At 50.0% G+C, this 20498-nt stretch overlaps 1 protein-coding gene across 7 annotated transcripts in view; it reads right to left on the reverse strand.

The window, feature by feature from the left end:
- Positions 1-20498, reverse strand: part of Epb41l1 (erythrocyte membrane protein band 4.1-like 1) — a 118242-nt gene that overhangs the window by 47595 nt on the left and 50149 nt on the right. For 6 of the 7 annotated variants that reach the window (XM_005384755.2, XM_005384756.2, XM_005384758.2 and 3 more), the window contains exons 3-6: positions 4796-4986; positions 3533-3697; positions 1565-1669; positions 991-1033 (exon numbers count right to left, since the gene is read on the reverse strand). In XM_005384755.2, the coding sequence (XP_005384812.1) occupies positions 991-1033; positions 1565-1669; positions 3533-3697; positions 4796-4972 (490 nt within the window). In that variant the 5' untranslated portion in view covers positions 4973-4986. Of the gene's footprint in view, positions 1-990; positions 1034-1564; positions 1670-3532; positions 3698-4795; positions 4987-20487; positions 20493-20498 lie in introns of those variants that run through there. The other variant, XM_013514214.1, reaches the window with a different exon arrangement.

The following is a 20498-nucleotide window of genomic DNA, read 5'->3' on the forward strand; positions in this document are numbered from 1 at the left end:
CATGTGCTGAGGACAAACGCGGAAGCCTGACCATTCAGCTTGGTTGCCTCTCTTTCCAGGCTCTCAGTATTTAACGTTAAATACTTAGACCTCTGCATGTGTTGTGATTCCTTCCCTGGAGCTGCCAGAGGTCAGCATGAGCCCAGCCCTAGGACCCTGTCTACCCTAGGGGACTGTGCTTGGCCTGTGTGGCTGCTCTTTGTCTCCAACTGACAGGAACCTACTGGAAGAATTCTGCAAGCCCCCTCCCGCAGAGTCAGCTGGCATCTCTGGGCCCAGCTGCCTGCTGTCATGGCAACAGGCTTGGATACAGTTTTCCAGCCAGGGGACCAGAGAGCCAGGGGGAAGGGCTCTGGGCGGAGGCATATCTGCCTCCGAGCCCCAGGTTTCCACCTACTACAAGAACCTTGCTGAGGCCACTGACTCCCCACCCCCACCTTCTGCCATTTGAAAGCTGCCCGCCTCGCCCAGCATGCCCTTTCTCTCTAGGCCAGAAGCACAGGTTGTAGGTTGTCTGCCTTCTCCCCAGGCCCTCAACAAGAGCACAGGATGAGGTTGGAAGGTCAGGACTGAAGACTGGCTCAGCCAATATTTGGTTCTGTGACCTTGTGTAAGTAACTGCTTCCCTCTGGGCCTATGAGGAACGGGCCCTCAAGTCTGCACTAGCTCTGGAGAGGAGGGTGGCTGTTTCCAGGCCATCTGTCTCCTTGTCCTGGATGGTTCTGCAGGTCCCTCCTGGGGCTGACAGCTGAATGCATCTGTGACTCCCCTGTTATCTTGTGTGACTGCACAGCTATTGCTCTTCTCTAGGCCTCAGACTTGTCATCTATAAAACAATGCTCAACACTGTTCTGCTTCCCTAAGACCTGCCATAGAGATTCCCTGGGAAGGAGCTTGGGGGTCGAGATGCACTTTCCAGAGTCAGAGTGAGCAGCACAGCAGGGCCCCACCCACCCTTCCACTGCATCCCAACCAGCACCAGCCACTCACTCCGGATCTGCTTCTTGATTTCCTTGGAGGGGTCCAGCCAGTTCTGAAAGAGAAGACAGAATTTCTCAGAAGAAAGATGGAGGAGAGGGCCAGACTGGGCTGGGAGAGAGAAATACCCTGAAATGGTCACTTGACAGCCTCTGGTGGGGGATGCCCTGCCCTGGCTGAGCTTTTTCCTTGGGATTGGGAGACAAGGGGAACAAGGCCTGGGCAGACTCCGCACCGGACTTGGGACCCAGCCCTGTGCTCTGATGTTGGCCCGGGGCAGCCATGACGAGAAGGTATTGAGCCACAGTGGGAAGGGGACAACCAAGCAGGACCTCCAAAGACGGGGAAAAGGCCCTGGAGTGGGGCCACCTCCATCCCTACAGGCAACTCAGGTAGCCATGGTGGGGTTCTCAGATATCCATCTGGGGTTACTTACAAATCACCAAGAAAAGACTAGGGGTGGGGGTGGAGACAGAGGACTGACAATAATAGGGCTGTCAGGTGCCTAATGGAAACCCTGGGGTGCAGACATGACTGAGGAGGCCTAAGGGAAGAGGCCCACCCCCATGCACCCCACAACAGGCACCTTCTGGCTGTCAGCATCGCAGAAGGTCAGGCCAAAGTAGTCCTTCTCCAGGAGGTTGAGGTGCTCACAGACCAGGTCAAACAGCACCTGACCCCGGCCATGCTTCTACAGGGGAGAGCAGAGTTATCATGAGACTGGAATGCACCTTAGGATGGGCTGGGCGATGCCCGCAGCTCCATCAGAACTACAAGAAAGGCCCTGAGAGCCTTCTAGCACCAAGAAGGGACCTCAGCCCTCCTGCCACCTGGTTCTGCTTTCTGAGTCCTAAGGGACCTGGGGTGACAGTGCCAAGCTCCTCCAGGTCCTTCCAAGCCCTGCTAGGGTCTCTCTAGCCCCTGGTTTGCTGGCTTGGAGGCAAGTGGAAGTGGGGGTACAGGGAGTAGCTGATTTCTCCTTCTTTTACAGCAGTCAAGGGGAAGACCAGAAAACCAAAGTCCTAAGCTTCGGGTGGGAGAGGAAGAGGAGAGCTTTTTGAAAAATGAGAGGCATAAGCAGGAAAAGGGGGAGGGCCTGGGGTTCAGGGTCACAGAGTGAGTCTCCTTTTCATGGCCTTTCCCCTCAACTGAAGTCTAAGTGAGAAACAAGGGCAAAAGAGCCATCCCTCGCTGAGCAGCAAGTGAAGCAATAAAGAGGTATACAGGGTCTCCATCGGCTTCTACCAGAAGTACTCCTGTCAGCCACCACCCGACCCTCTTCCACTATCACGCAACAAGGCCGGGGACACTCTGAACCCCTTTTCCGGCCTGAGGATTCAGCATGACAGAGCCCACGACCAGGCTGGGTACCCACAACTCACAGGAGAGAAGACAAACATGAGCGAAGGGATCCCAGGTAGCGGCAGTCACCACCCAGAGAAGTAGGGGCTCAGAGAGAGTGGGTGAGAACCCTGCAGGGTATGGCTGGGTCCCCATGGACCGGACCAGGCATAGCAAAGGATTTCTGAGCCTGAAGCCCAGTCAAGGGAGTGGACCTGGCCTGGGCCAAACCCTCCACGTGCCGCTGGGGCAGCTGAAGCAGCACTTTGGGACCACGGGCCATAGAAGAGCCTTGTGCAAGAACAAGAAAGGTGTTTGCTCAGAAGAAATACACAGTAAAACAACAAAAGTGTGCAGAGAAGCGGGGCCCAGCCTCCCAGGGTTGAGAAGTTAGTCACCTCCCCTACAACCAAGGCATGCTCTGAAGAGCTCAACAGTGAGACCACCCTCTGAACTCTCCCACACACGTGGGGGAAGCACTGGGCACGGGGCCTGGACAGGAGTGGAGCCCTTAAGGGACAAGGGGCTCCAGGGATGGGGAGAAACAGAACCCACACTGAGGGCAAGTCTGAGCCCGCACAAGTCAGGAGATATTACACAAGGGGCCAGAAGGGCCAGAGAGGAAGCATCTGTGGCGTCACTGGTAGGCCCCAGGGCCGCACCACAGGGGCTTCTACACAGATGAATGCGTCCTTCCAATGGGCCACCTCCCCATGCCTGGGTGACATACTTAGCATAGAATCTGCAGGTGACTGTTTGTCCTGGAGACTGAGGTGGTGCCCTGGGCAGGGGTATTCACAAGGAAGGGAGGACCCCTTTCTCTATCAACAAATACAAAACAACAACAACAAAAACAGACTGTTGTCTAAGCATTAGTCTCTGCTGGGTGAGATAGAAGCGCCTGGTTTCTGGGCCTAATGGGCTGTGGATCAGCCCTTAGATAGTAGCGACCTTGCCAAGGTACAGCCGTCCTGAGAAACCTTTTCCTGGTGCCAGCCCTACGCCTTGTCTCATTCTGTTTGCAATCATAATCATCGCGTTCTGGGCCTTCTTGCCACCATCTGTACAAAAGAGGGCCAGGCCAGGTCATCTCTCCGGACACTGCAGTCGTTCCAGGACTCCTCTGGTGCGACTCAGGCTGACACACACAGGAGCTGCCTGGCTGGGGCCAGCCAGCCGGGTATGGGGCATATGGCGCTGGGTGCTCTCCTACCTCCACCTCACACTCGTACTCAGAGGCATCGAGCAGAGTGACTCGGCAGATGGCACTCTTGTACTTCTTGGCAATCTTCTGGGGTGACTTCTGGGCCTTGCTGGGCGTGGTCCTCTCTGACAGGCCATCGGCCTCGCAGTAGTCCTTCTCCTCCATGTCTAGGCTCTGCAGGCCCAATTGAGGGAAGAGTTTGGTCAGTGAGCTTGAAACCATGGCCTTTCATACAAAAGAGAAGCAACGGGGTATTTTTTTTTTGCTTGTTGTTGTTTTTATGAGGCAGGGTCTCATTATACAGTTCAGGCTGGCCTTGAACTTGCTATGTAGCCCAGGCTGGCCTCAAACTCACGGTGATCCTCCTGCCTCAGCCTCCCAAGTGCTGGGATTACAGGCGTGTGCCACCACGCCCAGTATGAGAAGCAACTGGAACAGCTGGAACAGAGCTGATCCCAAAATGATAGTCACTTCCTTCTGAGACTCATGGAGTGTCCAGCGGCCATGGTTAGTGTAGACAGGAAGAGAGCTCAAGTCTCTAAATGCAATGAGGGGTCTGCATCTCTCCCACAGGCTACTGCTGGCAGGGGAAGCGCCTGCAGGCAGCTGCACCCCACAAAACTAAACCTGTGGCCAATGCTCTGCCTCCCTAGAACAGGGCATGAGCTAGGACAACACCTGTCTAGTCTCCTCCTTCTCATCTGTTACAGAACCTAGCATGGGGCTGGGAGCTGTGGCCAGGTCTGATGCGGGGAAGGGCCAGGGCTCCGCCCCACATCCCTTGATGACCCTGGCCTAGTCCTTGCCCTCTTTGGGTCTGTTGTGAATTAAGGGAGGTGTGAATTAGAGGACTAGAAAATTCCTCGAGTCCACTGTAGTTTTAGAGCGATGAGTTTTGCTCCAGAATCAAACTAGGCTTGCCAAGCTAGAATAAAAAGGCTCAAAGGTGGAAAAGAAAGTTGAAAGAACGTAGTTTTTGAAGCCAGATCTAAGTTCGACTTTCATTCTGTCACTTTATGGCAATGTGACTTTGGGTAACCTGCTCCATTCCGCTGAGCCACAATTTCTCTAAATGCAACATGGGGAAATCAACACCTACTCTCTGAGGTTTGGGAGAATTAAACATAAAAAGGACCACAGTGCAGTGTAACAGGTTACAAATGAATCTTAGTTTCCTTCTTTCTCCCCGCTGAGAAAATACTAGGGGCCTAAGAACGGGACACAAGGACTGGCCAGGCAGGGGGAGGGCTGCCCACGACCTCGGGGAGCTACCTGTTCAGCAGGCCGGGTGTCCTGCTGGGGCGGATGCTTCTCATTGGAGTTGGCCTCTGGGTGGCCGTGGCCTGCAGGGGTCACAGGCGTGGTCACAGCAGCAGCAGCCTCAGGCTGTTGGGGGGCCTCCTCCTGAGCCTTCTTCACCTCAGAATCGGGGCCTGTCTCTGTTGTCATGGCGACCAGCACGCCTGCATTGGCATGAAGGAGAGCATGTGACGGGAGAGGGATGGCGACAGTGTGACAGCGCAAGGGGGCAGGAATCACATGCAGAGAGAAACAGATGGAGGGAAGTGGACGAAGAGCCAGAGAGCGAGAAGGAAGGCGGGAGGGACGGAGGGAACGGGGAGAGGGCAGCCACGAGAAGTGAGGGGTTAGTAGCGGCAGCTGAGGTCAAAACCCCATTCCCACTCTGTACCCACAGTTTCTCAGGGATCCCAGTCTCTGGGCCCAGATGTGAAATCTTATCATTTTCTATGGATAGCAGAGTTCTCTCTAGGGAACCCTACTCTGCCAAGAACACAGGGGTCACTGAGTGACCAGCTCCAGGCAGGACTCTGGCTCGCTGTCTCTCTGGTCATAGCATCTGGCACACAGTAGCCCCTCAATAAATGCTCGATAAGCTGAACTCAACCAAAAGAGCTCTGGATTCCAAGTCCTTCAGGCAATGAATCTGGGCAAGCCTCTACAAGCCCCAAGCCACAGTTCCTGCCTGCATACGGGCACATACATGCACACACACGCACACACACACACATGCACACACGCACACACACACACATGCACACACGCACACCTGGCTTCACAGTCAGGAGGAGTCTACAACAGGTAGGCACTTAAGAAAAACACACGGGGGGAGGGGAGAGCTCCACGACTCCAAGAGTAGATGCCCCCCTGCTTATGAGCTGAGGGGAGCATTCAAGTGCCACTTCCCTCTTGCTGTTCCATGGCCAGTTTGATGTGGGATAGAGTTTTTAAAAAAGAATGAAAAGAAAAAAAAAGAAAAACACATTGCTTTGTCCAGGTAGAAGTCAGAGCTCAGTACCCAGTCTGTCACAAATGTGGCAAACACTTCACCTCTCTGGGACTCATCCACCAAGTGAGGCACTTAAGGGAACCATCTCTGGGACAAGCTATTCATGGCATTCTCCCTCTGAGAATTAAATCAGGAGATTCCAGAGAGAATCAAGGATCCACTGCCCAGTTAGTCTGTTGGAACTGGCCAATTGCAGAGAAAGAGACAAAAAGAAATGTCATGACAAAACAATAACCTCAACAACTTATCCTTGTGTTTTACATATTTAGTAAAAGATGTAGAAGGACACCACACTGTTAAAGAGATGTTAAAGGAGCCGGATGTGGTGGTGCATGCCTATAATCCTTGGAAGGCTGAGGCAGGAAGATCACCACAACGCTGCCTCAAAAAAAAAAAAAAAAAAAAAAGAGAGAGAGAGAAAGAGAGATGTTAAAGGAAAAGTGAAAGAGATTCATCGAAATGGGGTGGGATAAGAGGAAGCTTCATTTTTTTACTTTCTACACTTTGGAATTACATTTTTAAAAAGATGGTTAGATGGATACATAAATGGAGATAGAAAGATAGATAGATATTAACCCACAAGCTTTGTTTTTTATTGTCTTAGTAGTAAAAGCACTCATTCTTGACTCCAATTAGTGCATCTTCAAAAAAAAAAAAAATTTGGAGCTAAAACCAGGGAACAAAGAAAAGGGTAAGAATTCTCAGCCCCAAGGCCAGACTCTTACTGTAAATCCATCGCACGACTGCACATAAGAAAGATCCAGATCAGATCTGGCAGGCCCTTCTGATGGCCAGAAGGACAGACAGGCAGACAGACACAGGACCCACCCTGGGCTAGCTACATGCTCCAGGCTCCCTGCCTCGCACTTCCTCTTCTCTACTCCTTGGGGTTCTAAGGATCAAATCCAATGGCTTGAACACAATAGCTAAGTGTCCTACCACTGAGCTATACCCACAGAATATCATTTTTACTCTTTAGTTTTTCTCTCACATTCCCATTGGCATTTGCCTGGTCCAAAACACAGGGCACTAGACAGAAACTGGGGACTCTGAGTAGCCCACTCAGCCACAGGAGAGCTCCAGGGCCCTGAAGAATCAGGGTCACGGGCATCCTGAGATCCTCTACAGCAGGTCACAGTGGAAGGCTTTGTGAGCCTGAGCTCATGGCACAAGGGAGGACGGGGTGCTACGGAAGCTGCTGTCAAGAAGTAAGATGAGCAGGAAAGGAAGGTGCCGGTCATTATCATCTCATCCCCACCCACAGCTTTCCCCTCAAGCCACTACCCTGGGTCTTAGGGTTACACTGAGGGCCTTAGGCTCTCACTTGACACCTCGGCCAGCACACAAAGTGACAAGAGTAGCTCTGGGAAAGCTCCCAACCTAGGAAGGCTCAAACTAAGACCTGTCTGCTGGGCTTGGGATATTTGCTAAGCCTGCACTTGAGAATACTGGCCATCGCATTAGATGAAACCTATATGCAAGGAACCTCAAAATAAAGGCTTACTTAATTTTGCTTTAAAAAACAGAATTTACAGATTGGTCTGTATGTTTCCTGCTATACAAAGCAGAATCCACATGATTCTTATGGCCAGACATTGCTGCGGCACATCCATTCTACTCCTCCAATGGCCTCAGTCTGGTTTCAGCCTGGACTCTCAGAACTTTCCCCCAAGCCTGAGTCTTCTTGGGAACAGCAGGAAAGCAGTCTTAAATAAAGATCCCTGTCTTCCCTGCCTTGGTCTCCAGCAGAGTGTGCTGGTAGCCTGTACCACGGATAAGAAGCGCTGGCTATCTTCTGAGATAATTAAACCTACTCTTCTTTTACATGTTAAACTCAGAGATCAAGAGACTCAAGTGACAGTCATTTCCTCAGACAAGGTTCCTCTGCTTTAGGATAAATGCCAAGGAGGTGCAGGGGGCACTCCCCTCGGAGTGTAAAAGAAAAGGGGGGTGCAGAAAATTACGGAAAACATCTGGGTGAAAAAAGCATGGGCCACAACAGTTTGTACAGATTGATGCTATTTTAATTAATACACATACATAGATCCAGATGGTCCCCAATTTATGACAGTACTACCTACGATTTTTCAACCTTATGGTGGTGTGAAATTGTATTTTCAATTTCAGTACAATATTAAAGAAATTATGTGAGATTCAGCACTGTTATAAAATAGGTTTTGTGTTGAATGATTTATGCCAAACTGTAGGCTGATTTAAGCGACCTGAGCACATTTAAGATAGGTTAGCTAAGGTACGATACTGTACAGGTTAGGTATATTAAATGCATTTTTTAACTTATGATATTTTCAACTTAAAATTGATAGGGGTATCAGGATATATTCTCAGGGTAAGTCAAGGAGCATCTATACTGAAAATTAAGCAAAACATTAGCTATGGTTATTTTTGGGTGGCGGAAGCATAGACTGTTATTTTTTCTTCCTTCTGTTTAACTACAGTTCTTGTTTTTTCTACTATACTTAGAGATTCCTTGAATGGTTTTTTAATAAACATTTATTTACTTTAGAAATGAGATCTTCCTTTGTTGGTCTTAGACTCCTGGGCTCAAGTGATCCGTCTGCTTCAGCTTCTTAAGTAACTGAAACTACAGGTGTGACCACATCCAACTCTTCAAATGGTTGTTTTAAAAATGAGAGGTTAAAAAATAAATTTTTCTGATGCATATGGCTTGGTATGACAGGATGAAAGGAGGTAAACAAAATGTGTTTAAACTTTTTAGAAAATTTGTAAATTAAAAGAAAAATACCATTGTTATTTCTGAAACCTATGATGAACTCTTTCTTTGATAAGTCCAAGGATAAGAGGATGGTTCCCTCACTAGGCCACAGAAAAGGAGCCAAGAACGCAGCCTTGGTTGGCAGAGCCAGCCATGCAGGCACATCTGCCCAGGCCCAGGTCAGAGAGATGGACTGAGCCTGCTGGGTACCTGGGCTGGGGACCGCAGGGGAGCCTCATGAGAGCCACATGCTGGTTCCTGTGGGGGCTGCTGCTACAAGATGATGCTGTCCCAAGGCATGGCTGGGGTGATTCAGATTGGCCAGTGTACACTTCAGCCTCTGAGCAGACTCCGCCACTTGGTGATCTTGAATGTCATCTATAGTTCCCAAAGGAGTCTTCTAGGGTAGGGGGTGCAGATGGGGTTAGGAACTTCTAGACAGGAGATGGCACAGAGGGCCCTTGAGCTGAGTCACCATGTGGGTAATCCAGAGATGGGATCAAGCAGGCCATGCTGGGAATAAAGAGGAGCCCTTGACATTCTGATTCCTCAAAACAGCTGTAAAGGGGAGCTACAGACAGCTTGCCAGGAGAGACAGGACGGACCTGGGGAGAAGTGAAGGGCTGGGAGGTATAAGCAGCTTTGCAAAAGTCGTAAGTACCCCTGACCACTGGAGAAGGACAGACATCCACCACTGAGCAGTGCTACGGCTAGACCCAGGCCAGGGTCAACCACACAGCAGGGCAGGGAGCCCTGCACCGGTCACTAAGAGCACAGGCTTAGGCTTTGGAGTCAGGCCCATGGAGACCCAAAGCCCAGCTCCGACGCTTCCTTGCTCTGTGACCTTGGGCGAGTGATTTCATTTCTCTGAGCCTCAGTTACTTGTCTATGAAGCCAAGATATTCCTCCTTCCCTCTCAGGGTGGTGATGGACATTCAGGAAAATAACCCCAAAGAGCACTGAGCATGGTGTACACTCCATGAAAGAACCCCAAGAGGTACGTCTATTGTTATAAGCACTAACGGGAAGAAGCCGCAGTGAGGACTGCCCTGAAAACAAGAGCATGCAAATGCCTGCCCCAGTGGGTGCAGAAAGAGATGCTCCAGAAGACAGAAGCGGCAGGGCCAGACTGATGACACCGACATATGAGAGGCCAAATGCACAGGATTAGAAAAGAGAACAGACAGCCAGAAAAGTAATGCTGACAGCACCCTGTCTGGGAACAGGGGCCCAGCACAGTCCCGAATGTTCGCTGGCCTGGGCTGGGGCTGGCCCAGCGGGCGGCCTGCATCTGAGGCTCTGCAACATTGCATCCTCCATCTGGCTTCCCTGGCTTCCCTTCCAGGGGCACCCTTCCCACGCTGTGTGTTTCCATCTTGGTGGCCTTCACGGAGAGGATGTCCCAGACTAGCGGAGAATAGTCGCTGGGCCTAACCACTGTAGCACTCCTTAAAAATGAATCAGCTGGTAATCTGGTTACCTTCTAATGAGGGGTAGCATGAGTCAGCATCTCTGAACCCAGCGCTTCAGATTTGTTCTTTTTTTCCATCTCTCCAGCTACCGCCCAGGTCTAAACCACCATCAACTCAAACTAGGATGGCTGCTCCAGCCTGTGCCACAGCTTCCCCTGGCCATTTCTGGGGTTTATCTTCCACAGAGCACCCACAAAGATCTTTTCAAAACTCCTCCCACTGCCAGCCCCCTCCTGCCTCCCCACCCTACCCCCGCAGTGAGCCTGTCACACTGGCTTTCTGTCTGTCTTTCTGCAATGCCAGCCTCGCCTCTTCATTTACCCTTCACATCCCCTTTGCGTGGACAGCAGCTTCTCTTGCTATGACAGTTCTCACCTTCAGGTCCCAACTCTAACGCTCCTTGACCACCCTGGCGTTGTTTTTGGTCACAGCAAGCGCAGCTGTTTCTTTGATTTTGTCTTTCTTTTGCCATCTTTGTTTCCCTGGTAGTCAGGATTGAACCCGGGGCCTCACATATACTAGGCAAGCACTCCACTATGGAGCTACATCTTCAGCCCTTTTTATTTCATTTTCATGCAGACAAGCATCCAATTTGGGATTCTCTTACTTTAGCAACTCCAGTAGCTAGGATTACAGGGATGGGCCACTGAACAGGAGGCAATTTTAACCATTTATAAGTGTAACTATTCAGGGGCATTAATTACATTCACAATATTGTACAACAATAGCCACTGTTTCCAAAAATTTTCATCATCCTAAACAGAAACTTTGTATCCATCCAGCAAGTATGCTGTTTGCTTTTACAGTAATCAGCACAAGCCAAACATATCTATTGATTGGTTTACATATTTGTTTCTCTTCTTCCTCTAAAATATAAACTCCAGAATCATCTCTGTTTCAATTGTTAAGATCTCTACGGCTTAACACAGTTCTTCATTAAAAAAGAAAAAAGTCAACATTTAGCTGGCTTGGTGGCTTGTGCCTGCAGTACTAGCTCCTCAGGAGGCTGAGTGAAGAGGATCACTTCCACTCAGGAGTTTGAGACCAGTCTGGGCAATAGCAAAACCTAATCTCAAAGCAAAACAACGAAAGTCCACAATATTAATATTTATAGAGTTTGTTATTGCCAGGCATTGATCTAAGTACTTTATATCAATGAGCTCATTTAATCTTCACAATTACCTATCATAGGTATTCTTATCTCCATGTTATAGAAGAAGAAATGGAAGCAGAGAAGTTAAGTAATCTGCTCAAGATCACACAGCTAGTAAATGAAAACGTCAGAGTTTCCCTGGCAGCCTTTGTGGCTACCAGCCAGCCAGCCTCTCCTAACCATTTATCAGACCTTCAGCAGCTGATTTTTCCATCCAAATTCCTGATATTATCCTCCTTATTTAACTGATGAGCGCACACAAGCTCAAGGAGGCAAACTGATTTGCACAAGGTCACAAGGCTGTGCCAGATTCCTCTGATTCTGAAGTCCTTCCCACTTTATGGCATTTCAGCAACTTCAAGGGGCTCAGCTGGTACTAATTTCTTCACGGGGTTGACACCGGCCTGGGGAAGATTAGCTGAGGTTGAAAGAAAATCCACTAGGAAGAGCTGCACTCAGAATCAGGACCATTGCTTCCTGCTTCCATGCCCCCGCTTCCTACCTGATGGGCCCTGGGCAAATCACTTCCTCTTTCTGAGTACCAGTTTTCTTATCCGCCAAACAAGCATGACAGTCTTTGTCCTCCACATCAGAATAATGCCGTGGTAATAAAGAATACTGCAGAGAGTAAAGACTTTGAGATCCAAAAGTTGAAGTCCCCCCAGGTACAGATGAGAGAATGCTCTCTGAGAGGCAGGTCTTTGCATACATACATTTAGCAGGGGAACACGAGGGCGCACAAACCACTTACTCCCTACACAGCCAGGCTGTCTCTTCTAAACCTTGGGCACCGACAACACTGAAGACTTTTGCCCAGGTATCACTGGGGATTCTAATGCAGGTGAGAACAGAAGTAGCAGTAGGAAGGAAAGAGAGAGAGAGAAAGAAGAAGGACAGAGGGAGGAAAAAAAGGAGTGGACAGAGTAGAGGAAGCACCGAAACACTAGAAAAATGCCAGGCAGGAAAAAATCAAAACAAAACAAAACTCTTGTTTTGATGTTTCTAGTAATCACAGTCACCAAGACAACTCTTCGCTATTTTTCGGGAGGTCAGGGGCAGGTCTCTCCCAGTCCCCTGCAATGAGGCCTCCTGCACTTGCACCGCCATCTACAACCTGCTGCAGTCTTCTGAGCTGTCCCCGAGCCCCTTGCCCACTGCTTCTGGCAGGAGGGCCAGGGCGGAAGGAGAGGTGTGTTGAGGACGGCTTCCCCGACTTCCCTCACTGCAGTCTCGCAGCGGCTGAGCCCCTCCATGGCCACTCCTTGCCCTGCCACAGCAATCGTGGAGCTCAGGTAATGATGACTGCTCCCTCCTCTCGTTCAGGCCCAGCGGTGACAACAGCTTCTGTCACTGCTATTTGTGGCTGTCTCGGTACCTCTGCGAGTTCCCTTAACCCCGCTCACACCTGCATTAACATCTCCCCAGCTGAAGCCTCGGAGTAGAAATCTGTTTCCTGCCAGCACCTGACTGATACACCACCTGGTACTAAGTCCGGGTACGAAGCAAGGGGCAGGGGAGCCCCGAGGAGGCTGTGGGGCCTAAGTGGCTTCAGATGACAAAGGAAACACAGGAAGACCTTCTACCAGTCCTTTAGCCTGTGCCTCAGTTTCTCCATCTGTAAAATCACTGAGATAACTTCACATTCCTGACAGGTTTCTTATGAAAATGGAATTAGACTGTATCTATAAAGCATTTGCTACATGACCCAAACCACAGAATTAGTACACTAGAGACTTTCGTCTCATCTCCAGTCTTAAACCCAAACATTAACATGTTAATAATCACATAAAATGTAAGATTTTTTTTTTCTTTTTCTCTGTATTTTCCAATTTCTGTACTATGACCATGTATTACTTTAGGAATCAGAAAAGAAAAAAGAACTGCAAGAGAAAACACGAGCGCACCTACACCTATTAAGGCTTATTCTTCCTCTCAGGGGCCGGAGGCAATGTTACTTCCCACAGGGATTGTCCCAGAGGACATCCCCTTCCTCCAGAGACACTCTGGAGACACCAATGGAATGACAGGAGGGTGCGGCCTGCACCCATCCAGCCGGGCCCGCAGGATCTAAAAAGGCACTGAGGCTGCAGTCAACTTACTGGTAGGTGCTCAGGTCCAGAGGTGGCTCCAGGGAGATGGCAATTTGTCAGAGGTCTGCGGTACCCACGGGCACCGCATTAGATAAAACCTAGCAACGCGAGCAGGCTGCCACCCATCAGCGCTGGCTTCTTGTCCCAAAGTTTCACATGCTACCTCGGAGGCCCAGACTGATGTGTAGCTGTGGGCTGGGGACCACATGACAGCCCAAATCTGCAGAGTAACAACATCAAAAAGGAGAACGGCCTCCCGCTTGGACCATGCTGATGACGGTGCAGGAGGCAGCCCAGGCTCCCTTTGGCAGGGCACCCTGAGAGCCAGACGATGCGCTGACTGCCTTTCAGGCTTTATCCCACTTGAGCTGTGCAGGGGCCACGCAGCACAGGGGGCTGATTCCGAGCTGGTCAAGGTCACCCTGCCAGGCAGCTCGAATCCAGCCAGGACGGGGACCCAGGTCTACTGGCTCACAGCTCGGTGCTCTTCCCCCTCAATCCTGCCACAGCCCACAACCTCCAACTTGGTATTAGCACTGTAACCAACGCTACCGTTGCTCGGGATGTAGAAACCATAACAGCGGTATCAGTCCCTCCCACATGCAGGGCACTTTACAATGTAAGGATCCTTTATAATCATCATTTTGCGTGGACCTCGCCAATCAGCTGGTGTTAAGAGGGTGTAAAGAACAGCGGTTATGAAAATGGGCTCTGAAGTCAGAGCTGGAATCCTGACTTTGCAGGCTTGGTGACCTTGGGCAGACTACTTAACCTCTCTGAGAGGCAGTGTGAGCAGGTAAAATGAGAATAATACCTCCTATACCTCAAAGAGACCGTTAGAACAAAACAAGCTAATGCACTCAAAAAATATTGTGCGGTGGCACAGTATCAGACACAGAGTAGGCGCTCAGTGGGTGGCAGAGATAGCACTGATCAGTAAGGCACCACTACCATACAGATGGACAAACTGGGGTTAAGGGGATACACAGGACTGGTCCAAGGACACACAGGGAATAGACAACAGCAAGACTCAAGTGCTAGCTCACAGTGTCCTAAGAGAATTTGAAAATTCCATAGGTGAGCTCATCCATACTGGGTAAGTGAAAGAAGTTTCCCTGGGACATCCTCACCTTTTCAGAGTGACAGGGACAGAGCCTCTTCCAAAGAGGAAGCAGCAGCAAACCTTCAAGGGCAATTCTTGTGGTCTCACAGTTTCTGACTTTCTCTCACTTGATTTTCATTAACTGTTTACATGCTATTAAGAGTTCGTTGTCAGTGGAATTAAGAATAGAGCAAAACTGGAAGCAATGTTAAATGTCTATCAGCAGGACACTGGCCCAGTTAGCTAGGGTTTACCCATTAAAAATTAATTACAAAAGCAGTACACACCTATTGTGATTTTTCTTTTCTTTACAATGCTTGGATCAAACCGAAACACTTCCACATGCTAGGCAGAAACTCTACAACTGAGCTACAACCCCAGCCACAAAAATTTCTGAGGCAGATTTTATGTCCTAATGTGAAAAGATGTCAATATATAATTAAAAGAAAATGCAAGCTGTAAAACAGTATTGCAATTCGTGATTCTACTCTGGCTGGCATGCTATGTAAGTATAGAAAAACATTCTAGAAGAATGCACACTGCCATTGGCTTCATCTGGAGAGTAGGGTTTTGGTGAGGGAACTAAGGTAGAGAATACACTTCTGAATTATTAGGATTTTTCACAAATTAATTTTGTAATTAAAACTAAAGAAAAAAGTGTAATATTAAAAATCTACTTAGTTCAATTTTCAAGGACTTTGTGCTTGCCAGGCATGGTTGGCTTAATTTTATTTACTTCCCATGGCACTTGCTATAACTCCATTTGTGCCCATTTCTTCCAGTCTATCTATGATTATTTTATACCACTGTAACCTGAATGCTCATAATTTTATGGGGTTTCCCCATTTAATATTAATTGTATCTGAAATACTTTGACACTATATTATTAGCATCACAGCTAAGGATCATGGGTGCTTACTATGCGCTAGGTACCAAACAAGAGTTTTAGATGCTTTAACTCATGTAGTCTTTATGATGATTCCAAAAGCAAGTACATGTACTCGCCATATAACCATACAGCAGACTGGGAAATTGAGGCTTGCTAAGATGAATTCATTTGCCAAGGCCTTGTGGCTGGTAAAGACCGAAACAAGACTCAGGCCCTGGTCTGGGTGAGGCCCAGCCTCTCACTGGAGACTTCTGCACCCTGTTCTCAGCACTGATAGACATGGTCCCTGACCTAGGATGGTCAACTTACAATTTTTTTTACTTTAAAATGATAATAATGATACAGAAGTGGTATGCGTTTGCAGAAACCATACTTTAAAAAAGTTTTTTTTTGAGACAGAGTCTGGCTATGCAGTTCAGGCTGCCCTTGAACTCACTATGTCACCCAGGCTGGCCTCAAACTTATGGCAATCCTCCTGCCTCAGCCTCCCAAGTGCTGGGATTATAAGCATGCACCACCACATCTGATGAATTTGAATTTTGATGTTTTCCTGGACTACCAGTATGCCACAGGATTTTGATGTTTGATGTTTTCCTGGACTACCAGTATGCCATAAGATACTTTCTTGGGATGCTGGTTAGCAATAGCGAGCTGCAGCCATAGGTCAGCCACACATTACAGTATGCTGTGTTGCTAAGCCAGAATACTCAGTAGGGTAGGCATATTTAATGCATTTTTGACTTCAGATATTTTCAAATAATGATGAGTTTATGGGGACAGAACCCCACTGTAATTGAGTAGTGGGTGAGAAGAGGAATGTGACAAGTAGGGACAGCGAGAATGGGGCAGGCGCTGAGTCTTACAACTTGTATGACCTTGAACGAGTCATTTCCACTCTGCTTAGCTCACTCAATCCTTCTTCCACTGAGGAAGCATTTGCTGATCAATGAGAAACACGCTGACAGTAGAACAATGAATATAGAACATAAACCTTGCTCTCGAGGAAGTTAGAGGCAGTCTCAACTTATTTACAGAGCGAAAGAATCTCGCCCAGCCCCACCTCTGTCAGCAGGCAGTCAAAAGTGTGAAATGAATAAAGAACGCAAAGGAACTCTGCCAGTACCCAGCTCCCTATCTGCGATAGGGATTTCTGCGGCTGTTCACCACTGCATGTTATTTTATCCAGTGGATGTTCCAAAATGTTCCAATCATCTTCCTATTGTTGGACATTTAGTCCCAATTTGCTGCTATTATACAGAAGCTCTCTGATGGAGATTTATCCAAAGAAAATAATTCAAAGGAAAAAAAGAACCAGATGCTCAAAGAAGATGCTGCCCAACCTTCCAAATGACTGAAGGGAGGCCAGTCTTTTTCACATGTACCAGCCTCAACTGAATTCCCCACCTCCACGGCCTTCCCCAGGCCACGCTGCCCTTCCCTCAACCTGGCAAGCCACCCATCACTCAAGGGACATCTTAATGGAGTTTCAATCTTCCCCTGTAGATCAAAATCTTGCAAAGGGCTGGCATGGTGGTGCATGCCTATAATCCCAGCACTTCAGGGAGGCTGAGGCAGGAGGATTGTCATGAGTTCAAGGCCAGCCTGGGCTATATAGTGAGTTCCAGGTCAGCTTGAACTGCATACCAAGACCCTGTCTCAAAAAAACAAAACAAAACAAAATCTTGCAAAGGTCCTTGGAGCTCTGGGTTCATGTGAAGCCCAGACACCTCAGCCTGACTTTTAAAAGAGACAGAGGGAAGAGGAGCAACGCTCACCAACTTCCCACCATGTGCCAGCACTGTGCTAGGTGCTTTACACAACAACCACAACGTGGCCTCTAGGACACAGGGTGTTTATGCACATTTTACGGGTGAAGAAACTGAGGCTTACAGTAACTAAGTGCTGTGCCCAAAGCCACATGGCTAGTACTCAGCAGGACTGCAACTAGAGCCTGGCTCTGGCCAAATCTGGTTTCATGCAAGACTCAAACACGGGTTGACTTTCCGAGTCACCTCCCAGTCCCCGCACCCCCTACAGCTATCCGTGCTATACACACCACACACCCACCCTTCTTCAAGGGCACCCATTTTCCTTCTCCCTCTGACCTGGGCCCATAGGCCCCCATCTTATGAACCTTCCCTGGGCACCAAAACAGAAAGCCATGCTGAGCAAAGATGGCGGTATATTTTTTACTTTCATAAAATCATGTCCATGTCTCTCCAACTAGACTGTGAGGCCTTTGGGGCAGGATATATCTGACAGGATAGCTGTTTAAGCATAATAAAACCAAGAATGGCCTCTGAGAAAGTGGCTAGCTGGCATGGCCATCAGAAACATGGCTCTGAACCACACTGTTTCCCCATGACCCAGCTGTGTAACCTTGAACAACTGCCTTTCCCTCACTAAACCACTGCCCTTTCAATTTGTAAAATGGAAAGAATAGTTCCCTCACAGAGTTTTCTACTAACTGTACCTACAAGCCCTTAAAACAGTGCCTGGTGTGTAGTACATGCTCAATAAACATGAGCTGTTGCTATTCTTATCCACAGCCTCCCACCCATGAAGGAAGTGGTGCCAGCCTGCTCCCACCCTCACTGCCCACCCAAGTGCAGGTCCTGCTAACAGGGCTTCTCCTCCAGTCCCTACTTCACAGCCCCAACGTTCCTCTCCATGTGATTTCTGGTCACTGGAGCCCTACCAAATGTGGCAGGCAGCAAGTGACAAAGCCAGTCAATCTCCCCCAGTAGCCAATGGGAATAGGCAGTCTGAAACTTCCTCAATTTTAGGGGATCCTGGCCAGGAAGCAGAAGGCCAAGGGCAATCCCCTCACTGAGGGCCCCCCGGCCAGTACCTCTTTGTCCCCACCCCTCAGGACCTCAGCAGTATTCAAGCCACAGAGCCACCCCTGCCTCACCAGACCTAACCCATAGACCTCTCTACCCGGACCAGCTCCAGGCTACCAAATTAGCCAGCTCTGCTAAACACCAAGCTGGTACTCCCAGACCACTGCCCCAGGTGTCAAGTCCTGGTAGACGTAAGGGGTCTGGACTCACACAGCTATACACATTCCAGCTGTGTAGCCTCATAACTTCCTTGCGCCTTAGTTTCTCCTCTATGAAAAGTGAATAACCCACCGGATAGGACTCTTGTAAGAGGATGCAAAGCACACAACACAGGGCACGGTACACAGTAAGTGCTCTATTGCTCACTCTGAGTAATCACTGGTATCACTCGAGGTAAACGTTACCATTCCTTTTTACTAAATGGGGCAAATAAGCCCAAAGATGCCAGGCTGGAACTCTCAGAAACGCCTCCCATCTCAGCCTGTCAAGAGACCCTCCCTGCCGCTCCCTTGGGGCTCAGGCCCACAACATGTCTAGGCAGCGGCATCCTCTCAGCTCTGTACACACCAAGAGGGTCCAGGGCCACCGGCTGCTCCTTCTCTCAGCTCCGTCCCATTAGCTGCAAGGCATCGCTGTCTTCTCGATCACCTCACTGGGGAAGGGCAACATCAGGCCCCTCCCAGGGGGAGCCTCAGACTCCAAGCTCTAAAGATCAACTCCTGACAGAGTCCTGTGTACAGATACACAGCGGCAGAGGGGCAGGCATTTGGGCTGTGAAAAGCCCAGACTAAGGGCGGAAAACCCAGCACATTAGTGCTGGCTCTCACACTCAGTGACCTTGGACTCTAGCAGTCATTCTTCCTCTTTAGGGCTCCATCTATCTACCTTTTCATATTTAGTCCGAGTTAGAACTAAAGGACCCTGCACTGTTCTCATGTGGGGTTCTCCAGAAGGAACCCTTCAAGAAGCTCACAAAACTCAGCCTAGGGAACTGTCACCTGGCCCAAGAAGGACAGGAGCGACAATGCCCTGCCCCCATACCAGTCTCCTCCAGGACTGCCTGGAGGGGCCCCTCCCGGAGTCCCCAGAGCCTGTGCTCTCACCTCACAAACGCTGTGCCTAGGTTGCTGGGCAGGCATGACCTCAGGCTGGCCAGCAGAAGCCAGCTCATCCCTGCATGAGGCTGGCAGAGCCCGCCTGGGCCACAGTGGCTCGGAGAGGAGGTTGGCACAGGCTGCCTCTGCTGTCGGATCCATCTGGAGGCATGGGTGGGCAGCAGGCACACAGCGCCTCCATGCTCCATACCCTTGCCTGGGACAGGAGCTTCTGAAGGCACCATCCCAGTCCCCAGCTCTGTGGCCCAACTGCGCAGATTCTGGAAGACTCCTAACGCTAGGGTAAAAAGGGACAGATGCAGCAGCTGGACCCCACACAGCCCTAGGGAAGCCCAAATTCCAGCCTCTGCACTCCCACCTTGGGGTGCAGAGGAGGTGACATGCGGATCCAAAGTGACAGTGGGAACACGTGGTAGCGCTTTCTCCCCCACCAATGCATCTCAGAGCTCTGAGAGAAAAAGCAAGAATCTTGGCTGGGAGCAGAGTCAGAGGCCAGCATCCCCAGAACTCCTGTCTAGTCCTTGTCCAGCCCTTTAAAGTCCCCCCTGAACACTGGTTCATCTACCTCTGCTCATCAGTGGCCTCAGTACGTAATAAATATCCTGGTGCCCATAGCCACCCAGTCCCCGAGACCCCAGCCTCTTGGGGACCCTGGCTGTCCCCAAGGGGTGAAGGCACCAGATACAATCGGGACACACAAATCTTTTCCTTCTAATTAGTGGGGTCAGCCACTGGCCAGGATGATACCAGGCCAAGCCACAGAGACCCTAGGGCGAAGGTCCGTGCCCCGAGCTCTGGGAGACCTGGAAAGAAGCTGGTATGGGAAGCAGTGAACAGCTGGGAAGGGTCTGTAACCACACGGTGAGGGCGAGGGCGAGGGCGCCAGCTCCGCAGCACCCAGCCTCCAGCTACCATGGCTCCTGCAGCATCCCACCGGGGAAGGAGGGATCAGGGGCCCCAGGGCTCCAGAGGAAGTAGCAGTGGCCTCCAGAACTGAGTGGGCCAGCCGCAGCGGGAGCCCAGCACCCAGAAACCGCTGTCTTCCAGCGGGCACCAGCCCACCTCTCTCTCCTGGCCTGGGGGCAGCTGCTGAGCTGGGGGTAACAGCAAGGACCTCTCCACACTGGCCAAGGTGCCAACAGCCTGCAAACTCAGTTCCCGGCCTCGCCCCCGTTCCTCCCTGGAGCCGGAGGCTGGGCCTAGATGTCGCGCGCCCCGGGCCCTAGTGCCACCTGATCCCCCACCCCCTTGTGCCTACCTGGACGTGGG

Source organism: Chinchilla lanigera, unplaced genomic scaffold (genome assembly GCF_000276665.1).
Source record: "Chinchilla lanigera isolate Chin_1 unplaced genomic scaffold, ChiLan1.0 scaffold00021, whole genome shotgun sequence".
NCBI classification, from domain to species: domain Eukaryota; kingdom Metazoa; phylum Chordata; class Mammalia; order Rodentia; family Chinchillidae; genus Chinchilla; species Chinchilla lanigera.